This window comes from Anabrus simplex, chromosome 1 (assembly GCF_040414725.1).
Source record: "Anabrus simplex isolate iqAnaSimp1 chromosome 1, ASM4041472v1, whole genome shotgun sequence".
NCBI classification, from domain to species: domain Eukaryota; kingdom Metazoa; phylum Arthropoda; class Insecta; order Orthoptera; family Tettigoniidae; genus Anabrus; species Anabrus simplex.
Window position 1 is genome coordinate 748,001,948 of NC_090265.1, and position 12,249 is coordinate 748,014,196.

The 12,249-nt window shown below is 37.8% G+C and overlaps 1 protein-coding gene across 4 annotated transcripts in view; it reads left to right on the plus strand.

Annotated features, from left to right (window-relative positions):
* Tmx3 (Thioredoxin-related transmembrane protein 3) overlaps positions 1 to 12,249 on the plus strand; it is a 527,179-nt gene that overhangs the window by 375,634 nt on the left and 139,296 nt on the right. For all 4 annotated transcript variants that reach the window (XM_067136163.2, XM_067136162.2, XM_067136165.2 and 1 more), the window contains one exon: positions 9,420 to 9,473. In XM_067136163.2, the coding sequence (XP_066992264.1) occupies positions 9,420 to 9,473 (54 nt within the window). The remainder of the gene's footprint in view (positions 1 to 9,419; positions 9,474 to 12,249) is intronic.

Here is a 12,249-nt window from a genome sequence, read left to right on the forward strand (position 1 = left end):
CTTAATAATGAACTTAACACCATAAGGGCAATTGCCAAGTTCAGTGGGTACAACAGGCCATTTATAGAACAAATAATCAACAAATATAGGTACCAGCCTAAAACCAATTAAGAAAGAAGCAAAAGCTCCTATTTCAACCTCCTTCACTTACAATAACGACGTCCACAAAATCACCAACGTTTTCTGGAAACCCAATGTAAGAATTTTATTCCTAACTAACAATAGAACCTCCAAAATTTTACACAACTCTGCATCAATCAATACTCCCAATATTTACTCCAAATCTGGAATATATAGACTAAAATGTAATGAATGCAGCAGTTCTTACGCGGGTCAAACAGGACGTAACTTTATGATTAGATATTCAGAACATGTCAACGCGATGAGGCACAACAAGTTCTCCCACCATGGGTCAACATATGCATGACACGAATCATAAATTTACTGACATTGAACAAGATATGGAAGTTCTTCAAACAGCAGGTAAGAGACCCATCATGAATATTGTTCCGGGATATCTGTGGGACAGCAGAGGTGAAAGAAGGTGCCAGGATGAATGGGTCTAACTACAGAGTCAATGTTAACTTAAAATTTTAACAAAGGTTATATTTTCCAAAAACCAATAGAAATTCGATAGCTTTTCACTTTAGGGAAATTACAAAGACATAGCAATCTAAAAACAAAACTTAGAAGGATCCAAGAATTTTTAAACTCTTGGGCTACAAGCCCCTACTTTTACAATTTCGAGCTCCTAGCTCAATGCACGAATTTGTTCAAGGGCAGAAATCCCCTAATAAGATGGAGCACTTGCTCCCACTTTACAATGTCAAGCCTCCCAGAGGCCTTCTTACAACACAAGAAAAGAGCTGACACGCTCTCAGTTTTTCAAGCCTATTCAAGGCAATATCCGACTTTACAATTATTTGCCATCAAGGCACAACTTACACAAAAGAACAGTAAATGGCCCGAAACACCAAGTTGAATGGAGGCGTGTACTTGCACTCCTAAATATGCATTCTAAAAACCTAAAAGGCACTAGGCCAATGAAACAGGGGCTATTCCCAAACTATGGAGGTGACTCGTATAATAATAATTTAAGACATTACAGAAAGGAAGAAAACCAGTTACAAAACGTAGTCACCTCAAACCAATATGAAGGGGAGCTCGAGAGGGTAAATCACTCTCTATCCCCGAATTACAGTTGCAGATTTTATTAAGTTTTTACATAAGCCGGCAGAAAATTACATTTTTAGAAAATTAGGTTACATGGTAAAGTTTCAGAACTTTCCCGCGGGTTAAACTGTTGAGCTAGCAAGAAATAAAGAAGTTAAACAGCCATTACCTTGCTGAAGAACTATTGCCTGATGAAAGAGGCACCTCCCGCCTCCTGCTTCACATACACACACACTTAGATGTTGATCAAATGGCCAAGAGACATGAAAATCTGCCGTTTATAAACTCTTGGAGTAAGTTCGAGACCTTTCGTGAATAATCAAGCCACACCCTCTCACTTTTATTGGTTGCCTTAAAGTTACACACCAAATCGAAGAAGAAGCCGGTGATTGGTTAGAAATTAATTACAGAAATTCTGGATTGGCTGAATTCAAAACTGGTGGAAAGAAAAGATAAATATTGCCAACCCACAAATGAATGAACGAAATTTAGTAAGGAGAAAACTTATGAATACAACATTTATTCATATAAAGTTCCTTCACTTTGCACCAGGGTGCATGATCATAGTTTTTTTGTAGTGACCTCTATGAAACGTTTAAATAGGTCTAGTTTCAAGATCAGTACTTCTCCTGTAGAGGATGTTTTAATTGGCGCAAGATTTAAATGTGCGGCATAGAGGTGTACCTCCCGGTACAAATATTATTGAAAGTTGTTACATTAACTGTGATCACTACTTCAACCCCAATTATAATTTAAATGAAATTTATGAGAAACCTTTTGATCTTTTATTCATTTGGCTTAAAAGCACCAAACTGTCGAAAAACAATTTGATTTTCCAAGTAATCCGCAATGCACACTCCTGTTATTTACCCCCACTACCCCATCCTTCCGCCCCGTCTTAGTTCCATTCCCCCCCCCAGGTGCTCCGCCTCTTTCCTTCCCCTCACCTCCTTTACCACTGCTATCACACACATCGTCCGGCTCCATCTGTGTAACATACATGTTCAACATGCTGCTCAAGGTGAGTCAATCATCATTTAATTATTCTAATGATTCTAGTAACTTCCATACATTGCTTCCAACGTTTAACTTGGCTAACCTCTTCTTCAGGTTTAAATTGAAGTGGGAATTCATCTCTATTTATATCACAATCTTACGTGACAAATTAAACTTTCCTGGAACCACCTAATATCAAGTGAATAAGTGTCACCCATATAGACAGCATAAAACAGCACAAATATACTTAACCCGGATGTACACAGGCTGGACTATATAACAAAAAACGAATTGCCGGAATTTTAAGAATTTTATATCAGAGCATTCAATTGTAACATAATTTTAACTTATTTCATGGATCATTACAGTAATGTATTTTATAATGTGTTAAAATGTGTTTTAGATGTTTTAGGCATATGTATATAATTGTTTAATTCGCACTTACGGCTGATGATGGCACATAGGTGCCGAAACTAGTACCATTTGACATCTGTTTGAATCACAATAAAATGTTATTGTATTGAACAGGTGGACTTTGAAAGAATTTTAATTTACTGTAATCCCACTTCAATACGGAACACAATGAAATTCATAACTATAAAAAGAGGGGGGGGGAAGGCAGAACCTTGAGAACACTAGAGGTAGGCGGAGGGGAAGTAGCATGAGTAGGTGACATGGGAGCAGCTACTGTTGCGGTAGGGAAGTTGTTTACAGATTCATAGTTAATATTTTCATAAAATTATTGGTATTTATTTTAAAAGTAGTGAGTAAATTAGGGATTTGTTCAATTAATGGACTATTAGTTTCCGAAAGAACCCTTGCTGGCAAGATGTAGTGTTTACAGTGCGCTGTGTCTTCTGGTATGGGGTAGAGCAATTTGTTACTTTCATTGACCTGTCTCAGTCTCATCCTTGGCTTTGACAATATGAAAGTGACCAAGGTATGAGCAATGCTACTGTAGTAATACCATTCCTTATGCAGCCAGTCCCTGTTATGATTGGTGTGAAAATATCGCCCGTAGGGTCGGTTGGTGCATGCATTTCAGTGGGCTTGGCAGACTGATATGCAATAGCAACTTCTGGCTCGGTGAGGAAAGCAACAGGAAACTACCTCACTCCTCATTTCCCTAGTATGCCTCGTCAGTGACGCCTAGACTCTGTACGATAGCCTTTGGTGGAGCTGTGGAGGAAGAGACCAGCCTTCGGGCTGAATACCCAACATACAGTTTCCAAAACATAATTTAAATTAATATTAGTATTATAATGCTGATCAAAAAAATTGTATGCGTTTTTGAACTTGGTCATCAACCTACTTTTGTTAACACACTTTAAAATTTGAAGATCCTGTTCAATCGTGGTAAAGTTGTGCCCAGTATCCCTCATGTGATTGCTCATAGCAGAATATTTTCTATATTTTAAGGCATTGTAGTGTTCCAAAATCTAGTTTTGAAACTACATCCGTTAAGCTACTACTTGATGTCCAACCAACAACTACTGTGATTTCTATGTACCTGACTCTCATTTCCTTCAACTTCGAAGATTTTAATTTTGATATTTTAATTAATCCACGCTTCACTAATATTAATAATTTTGCACAAACCAATTTATAATGTAGAACTTTTATAACTTTGATTACTCGACATGTAATCAACTTGTACCATTTAGACATTATACTAGTATTTTCTCAATGTATATATGATATGATGACAAGCTCATTAATTGACTCTTAGTTCTATTTAAGTAAGCGAAACATGTACCACTTTAACATCCACATAACAATTGTATCCTAAATATAAGGATTGTAGAGTATTGGAATGGTTGTTTTTAATAAATCTGTTGAAACTTTTACACTGGACATGGGCGGGGAGCCGAACTTCCACTGCAGCGATACATATAGAGCCATGGCTCACTGAAAGAATCATTCGCTATAACGGACTCTCGAGCTTAGCTCATTTGAAAATAATACCCACTAAATAATAGACATATTTATTTGCATTGTTAAAAAGGTAGAAAAAACATAATTCCGAAGTACCTAGCTTGTAAATAGGTAGGCTATTAGGTTATTCTATTTATCAGTTTAATGAATCAGTATTTTTTTATAACTAGTTGTCATTCGACAACTAATTAAATTCAGCTCTCTAGCCTCCCCGCCTGGCTGAGTGGCTCAGATGATTGAGGTGCTGGCCTTCTGAACCCAACTTGGCAGGTTCGATCCTGGCTCAGTGTGGTGGTATTTTACGGTGCTCATATATGTCAGCCTCGTGTTGGTAGATTTACTGGCATGTAAAAAAAAGCTCCTGCGGGACTAAATATTGGCACCTCGGAAAACCGTGAAAGTAGTTAGTGTGACGTAAAGGCAATATTATTATTATCTAGCCTACCCTATGACTATGAGTTATGCTCATGACCACTCGAAATTGTTCGTTTTATATTCGGAAGAACTGCTTGGTATTCTCTAAGTTCGTATGTCGCATCATTGCACAATACTTCAATAATCGAATCATGAAATCGCTGGTGTACGTGGACAGTGAGTAAGTGAGCCAACTGATGCAGTAGCTTAAATAAAAGTATGTTTAATCAGAAAACCAGTGGGCTGCTGTACATCTCGTATAGCCTATACAAAACATGACAATTAAAAAAATTCTCCGCTGATAGAAAGATTTTCAAAGATGTCCGAGCTAGTTGACCGTGCGTTTAGGGTCGCGTACCTATGAGCTTGCATTTGGGGGACGGCGGGTTTGAATTCTACCGTCGGCAGCCATTAAGATGGTTTTCTGTGGTTTCCTATTTTCACACCAGGCACATGCTGGTGCTGTACCTTAATTAAGGCCATGGCAGCTTCCTTCCCACTTCTAGGCCTTTCCTATCTCATAATTGCTAGAAGACCTTTCTGTGTCGGTGCGACATAAAGCAACTTATTTGATTTATATTTAATATGTAGGCTACTTATTGTGGACACAGGTATTTTTACATCTAGTTTTATATATATATGTTGTGACTTTCAGAGAACTGTGGGGAATCCATAAGGTAGTATATAAAATTTGAATTTTTATTATTATATTTTATTTTACATAATTCACAATTTTATAATTGGGTTTATGAGCTTCTTTGGTACAATGTACATGGAAGAAGTACTACTTAGTACATATGCACATATGCTTCATACATATTGGTATATACTTACATTGTTGACAAATAAACTTGATAGATGTTTGAGATATTTACTATACATAAATGGTCAAAATTATTAGTGGACGGTTTTCATTAGTCCTCTGTGTATGCTGGATGGTTCATGCCAATAAACTTTCTTACTATATGGCAAGTGGCCAGAATTGCTGCTTTTTGTAATTCTCTGTAAGTGAGAGGGTGGAGATTAAGAGCTTCAATGCTCCTGTGTAGTGTCTTTGGTATAATACCATTAATCCAATCACTACTGGAATTATTGTTGAGTTTCCACATGGTTTTTATCTCTGTGGCCAGATCTGTGTATTTGGAAATCATCTCTGTATGTGTTGATTGAAGGTTGTGAGTATTAGGGCATGCTATGTCAATTATGAAGCAGATTTTCTTGTTTCTATCTACAAAAGTTACATGTGGTCTATTGCAGGTAATAGTGATGATACTTCTATCCCAGTAAATTTTGTAATTTTCACTTTCCAAGACTGATTAGGGTTTGTACTTCCAATATGCTGTGGTACAATGGATTAGGTTATTTTGTCGGACTAATTTCTGGTGAATTGGTCATGTCTGTACTTGTAGTCTGTGTTTGCCATTAATTGACAACCTGAGGTTATGTGCTGGATGGTTTCTGGAGATGTATTAAATCGTCAGCACAGATCTGAATAGACAGACAGATCATGCAGTATGTGCTTTCTGTACTTCCTTGTGGCAATGACTTGATCTTGTATGGCGAACATGAAGCCCTCTGTTTCTGGGTATATATCAGAGTGTGTCAGCCACTCATGCGGCGCTTGTTTGTTGATATATGGCTGATTTAACTCATTTGGATACCATCCATAAAGAGGTTTCTTTTTCCACAGAACTATCTTTTCCTCATTTGTAGAGAATTACATTGTAAGTGAAGCAAGGGTGTTCAGATTGAGGGGTGTAAAACCCGTTATCTGCTACACCCATTGCACTACGTAGGGCAGATTTTTCTGATTTATGTTTGAAGTAGCACTTTAGTGATGTAATTTGTTCATTGTGTAATTTCTCAAGGTCTATTAGTCCACAGCCCCCATCAGAACGAAGTAGAGTGAGTCTTTGTGAGGCTGATTTTGGATGATGCATGTTGTGTTTTGTCAGTAACACATTCACTTTCGTTTGAAGATCCTTCAACTCAGTTGTAGTCCACTTTATGACTCCAAATGAGTATGTGAGAACAGGTATAGCAAACGTGTTGATGGCCTTAACGATGCTTTTTCCTGTGAGCTTAGAACCCATGATTCGTCTTACTCGTTCAATATATGTCGGTCTCAATGCCTGTTTTGTGTCCTTATTTTGAATCCTTGCTGATTGGTTATATCCAAGATATCGACATGTTTCATTTGTTGTCAGTGGTGAGATATCTGTTGCTTCAGAGTGCCGAGAAGGAGCCCCTCTTAATTGTCTGAGTAGCACATTTATCGAGTCCAAATTTCATGCAGATGTCTGTGGAGAAATTGTGGGCAATTGAAACAAGGTGTTAAAGTTGTCTTTGTGATGCAGCATACAGTTTCAGATCATCCATATTCGTAGAAGTGAAATTTTGTAGATTGCTCTTTGCTTATTTTTGATAGTGAATCCATATGTTGTTGAACTCAGTAAGTCAGATAGTGGGTTCAGAGCAAGACAAAACCATAGCGGACTGAGGGAATCCCCTTGGAAAATGCCTCTTTTAATTGGTATGAGGTCAGTTATCACACATTCTTCTCCATTGTGAAGGTGAATAGTAGTTTTCCAAGTCTGCATGATAGTTGCTAGGTATGTCACTATTTTAGGATTAACTTTATATACTCTAAGGACCTCAACAAGCCAGGAATGTGGCACCGAGTTAAATGCCTTTCTGTAATCTGGGTACCTCTGACGGGTTTATCTACTGCTGATCCACAAAAGATGTTAAAGCCATATGAAAAAGCGTTAGTCATCATCAGTCATTCTGCTTTTTACCAAGTGCTGTCCAGTTCTCATCCCTAATGAGAAGTACACCACCTACCTATTCTGGATCGGTTGGAACTGGCTAAAAACTGCCAGGAGTTGAATCCGGGCCTCTTAGACTAGAGAACCAAAGTATAGAAGGCATGTCCCCAAAGCAGAGAGACAATAACATAGAGCAGAGGTATCATGAACTGTGATACAATTATTTTTATTTATTACCAGGCAGTGGCGATTAAAATGCAATCCAAAGTATTTCTTTCTTAAGGACCATTTGCAATCATGACGTGAAAGAAAAAGTTTTCACACAATAAAATTATCACGGCTCCCTAGACAAAGTCAAGGCTTTTTGTCAAAAAAGGAAACGTGGCTCCCAACAGTCTCCATAGAGACAGCATCCCCAGAAATCAAAGACGCCAGTGAACCAAGGCTGGCAGAAAAGAAAACAAATATGGAACACAAAGAAGTGTGAAAGGAGTTGCCATAGTTAGGGAAACAAATAAACATGAGTCATTAAGCTAGTAAATTGAGAACAAAGTCCCGAAATAAACATATTAATCGGCTGGGGAAACCGGAAACATTAACGGGATAAAATAAGAAAAATGACAAAAGCAAATATCCATAAGATACTGAAAAGTAACACAGGTTCCGATAACCATTCCTCACCCACACACACTCAGAGACCAAACATGCGAAGCAGAGTGAATAAAAAATATTATATCAAGCCACGTTACGGCGAGAATCATAACAGCATGACATGAATCAGTCAACGTCTCATGAGCTTGACCTGAGAACATAGGTCAGATACCTGGGTCACCACAAGGAGGCGTGGCTCACCCAGTCAAATCACATAACGTAAATAAATTACACGCCACATGACAGGTATTCATATCGCACACACCAAGGCGAACATCAATCGTACATTATCTGCGTTAAACCATAATGCAGAGCATATGCTCGAGCCAGATATCAAAGGCGTAGGTAAATAAAATGTCTCCAATCAAAAACCACAAACAAACTCATCACACACATGTATGAATAGATTGGTGCTACCTTTCGCTCTATGTAAGAATGATTACATAACAAGCAGACTTGAAGAGAAAGGAAGGACAATGAAATAAGTCTGCAGAAAAATTATAAAATAATAATACATTAAATAGGGATCTCCCAGAAAGCAAACTAGCATAACTATGGCAAGCCAAGAAAGGATAAGTAGGATAAATACCTTGAGATAGAAGAAGTCATATTCATTTATTTTCAACTAAGAGAGCCATACGAGATAAAGTTTGAATATTTTTGTAGAACCATTTGTAAAGTCATCTTGTATACCAACGTCTCCGTCTTTTCTTTTAAAGCCATTATTGTCTGAAGAACAGAGATAACTCGAATCAAAGATAAGCTAGAAAATGCTTTGGCAATCCTCCGTTACATAAGGTGCCATCTGTCTAATCGGGACGAACTACATGTAAAGTCAGGCAGAGGGAACACTAAGCAGCCATAACAGACTGATCTATGACATCGTAAAGAATGCAATATCTTGTAAAGTACAAAAGTAAGATATGAAGGGAATGAGGTGCGGCTCAGAAGTCTGTCTTTAGCTCAGAAGAATCACAGGTCTGTTTAATTATTCAGTGTTAAAAATATTTATCACACCAGAGGCAAAATATGATACTTTGAACCATCTGCTTGCTTTACTCATAGCCTACTCTGCCAACACCGCAGGTCTTGCAGCCTTGCAAACATTCTACCAGTTTCTGATATTGCCCGGTTCTTTCAGATCTTGGGTAGTTTTATCTCCTTTTCCCAGTTTCCCATTTCATGGACGATGAAAAGAATTAAATGTGAGAAAATTGATTGAGAAAATGGAGAATTGTAAAATAACAGAATACATCATTGAATTCCAGGGGCTGGGGGAAAGAAAAAAAGTTTTTGCAACAAGGCCTTCAATGTAATGGAGCAGTGCTGCCTCGTGTACAGAGTGAGATGTTCCAGAACCTCCTTCACCTTCCCAGTTGTCCTGCATGAAAACCAGTGATGAAACGATAAGTTAATCTCAATGAGGAGCAGGACTCTTTAAGTATTAAATGAAATTGCATTGTACCTGTTCATATTTTTCAGATTTCGAGACATGATCGAGATGGTGATTCGGAGGAATCGAGAGAAATTCCACAGGTAAGTTTCCTCTTGCACAGTATTCTAAACTTAACAGGGCACTCCTGCAAATCACAGGTCTGTTAAAAATTCGTATCATACCAGAGGCAAAATATGATACTGTGTATCGAAAAGGAAATGTACATACGTTTTTAAAGGAAATTAAATACCAACAACATTGTGTAGTCACTTGAGGTGCATTGAGGCCATGTTCCTCGTATTTTACCAGACTTAGGGACCCATTGGGTTAACTGGATGGTATGGATGATTTGAATGTGTTACCATAGACTACTTCACTGGAATAAAGGGTGGCTAAAATAGCAAAGACGTAGGATTGAATGATGGCTACTGCTAATTCTAGTATTATTAGAAGTATTTGACCAATAAGCAGGATAGAAAGTGTCAAGAGCACCAAAGAGGGTCCTGTATTTTCTAATAAAGTTAAGAGGAGGTGTCCTGCAATTATATTAAGCGGCTAGACAAACCGCTAATGTCCCTGGACGAATAACATTACTAATTGTTTCAATACAAACTATAAAAGGTATGAGGACAGGAGGTGTTCCTTGTGGGACTATATGAGCAAATACTGCATTTACTCGCGTATTAGACCCTTTTTTCCCTACTTTTACAGCCAAAAATAATAAAGGGGGGTCCAAAATGTGATAACCTCAAAATTTTGAGCAGCGAACACACGACTTCTAGGCTATAAAGAGCTGTAAATTGTACGTGTAAACATTCTATACTATTATTTAACAAACTTAGAATGTATTTTACTTATACTGGCTATTTCCGTCGGAAGGCAGTATTTCCAAACATAAAAAGACAATAAATGGTGAACACGACTTTTAGACCTACGGTACATATAAAAGTCCATTTTAGTTGCTCATATCACATCATTCGTTACATCTCATTAATTCCTCTGGTGAGGTTGACGTCAGGAAGGGCATACGGCCGTAAAAACTCTCTACGAAGATTCGTCTCACTTCATACTCGAACCCGCAGAAAAAAGGGATAAGCGTATCATGTTATCATATAATTAAATATTGATACAAAAGAACTTAATGGCCAGTCATTTGTTTCTGTCAGTTCAGCAGTAGGCCTACCGCACAGTAAACCAGATCACTGCTTTCATTTGAATTATTGCCTTGCGCCGCCAACTTCACTGCCATCTCGTCAATCGCGTCAGCTATGCTTCATTTTAGTGATGGGTTGCAACTGGAACCGCGAAGAGTCGATTCCATAGGCCTGGGCAGGACGAATAGAAGTTTATAGTGTGACGACTCCTGCTGTTTGATCTGTTGCTACACTACGCGACGCTGGTGTAGGTAAACAGGGATCAGCTGTCCCTGAACATGTGATTTTAAATGAGATCTGATGTGACTTAATTCGGATTTTATCATTTAAATAAATTATTTAAAACCGTGTGTTTATTATTGTTATGTTTCAAGAATGTGCATTCTCTTCACTGACCGATGACTGTGTTTATGTGCGATCTGTGTTTCGTGCAAATTAAGATATAGTGTTCCTTGTTTTGAAAGTAATGTGTGACAAATTCGTAGGAAATATTTTACATTTAGTAATGATTTAATGACATTACTTCTGAAATTGTTTCGTCAGTGTCTTAACGAATATCTCAAACGGGTACGTATGTATAGAGCTAAGTCATATTTCATTAATTCACCACAAAATCAAACTCGGTTAAAATGATTAATTATAACCTTAAAGAAAGAAACACATGTTCAACTGTTAGTGTACATGCTACGTCATATAAACATATTAAAACTCTGCAGGCACCCACATGATGTTACGTACCGGTATGTCATACATATGTAATTCCTACTTAACTACTTAAGTTAAATTATATGTTAACATGCTCAGATTAATGAATCTTACCAGTACTTCACCCCATCAGTCAGTTAACTGGACACCTTGGACATTTTCCGGGTATGTTTTGCGGTCGTACAAGCTTGCATTTCTTTCCGTACTTCTTTTATTTGGAAATAAAATCAGCATCATATGTAATGAAAAATTCATTTTGGTACCAAGTCCTGAGCATGTTCAGTACAGCACCCAAGAGTATGAGAAAGAGTATTTGAAGGTAAACTACCCAGGCATTCTTGAAATATTTTGCCCCATAATTTTTCTTGTACACTAATATTTCTCACAACAACCTCCTCTACATGAGAAAACATCAATAATAATTCACTTGATAGGTAAATGAGATAGTTGGATGAGTTACAATATTCCTGTAGACTTGTTAAGGCTGAAAACGTGCTACCTTTTGCCTCCTCAGTATTGTTTTGCAGAGACCCAATACATGCTATACAGTCTGTCACTTTGCTTGCATGTTTAACAATATACCCACAGAAGTGATGAATAACATTCATTTTTGAACTGGTGAAAGGAGCTATTTGTTCATCTTCCCAACCTGATAAGGATGGCTGATCAAAGGTAAGCTTGCTGTAAATTTTATTCTGAGCTGTACTTATGTTAAGGGTACTTCAACTTCAGTCTGGCAATTACCTCCTTAGGTATAGCATTGCTTAGTGGGGCATACACAGATTGTAACATGTGCAGATCCAAAAAGTCCACTGTAGAAGGGTGATCATCACAGCTTATGGATCGTAGGATACCAAAGTGCCTTTCCAAGGGGTATTGGTTGAATTTGCCTGTAAGCACGTGAGAAAAACCGCGGCTCCACAAATACTGTGTAAGTTCTATTGTGCTTTTAGTGTCACATGCATGGACTCAATAGTTCTCTCAGAGATGAATGTATTGTTTGGTGCTTTTAAGGTCT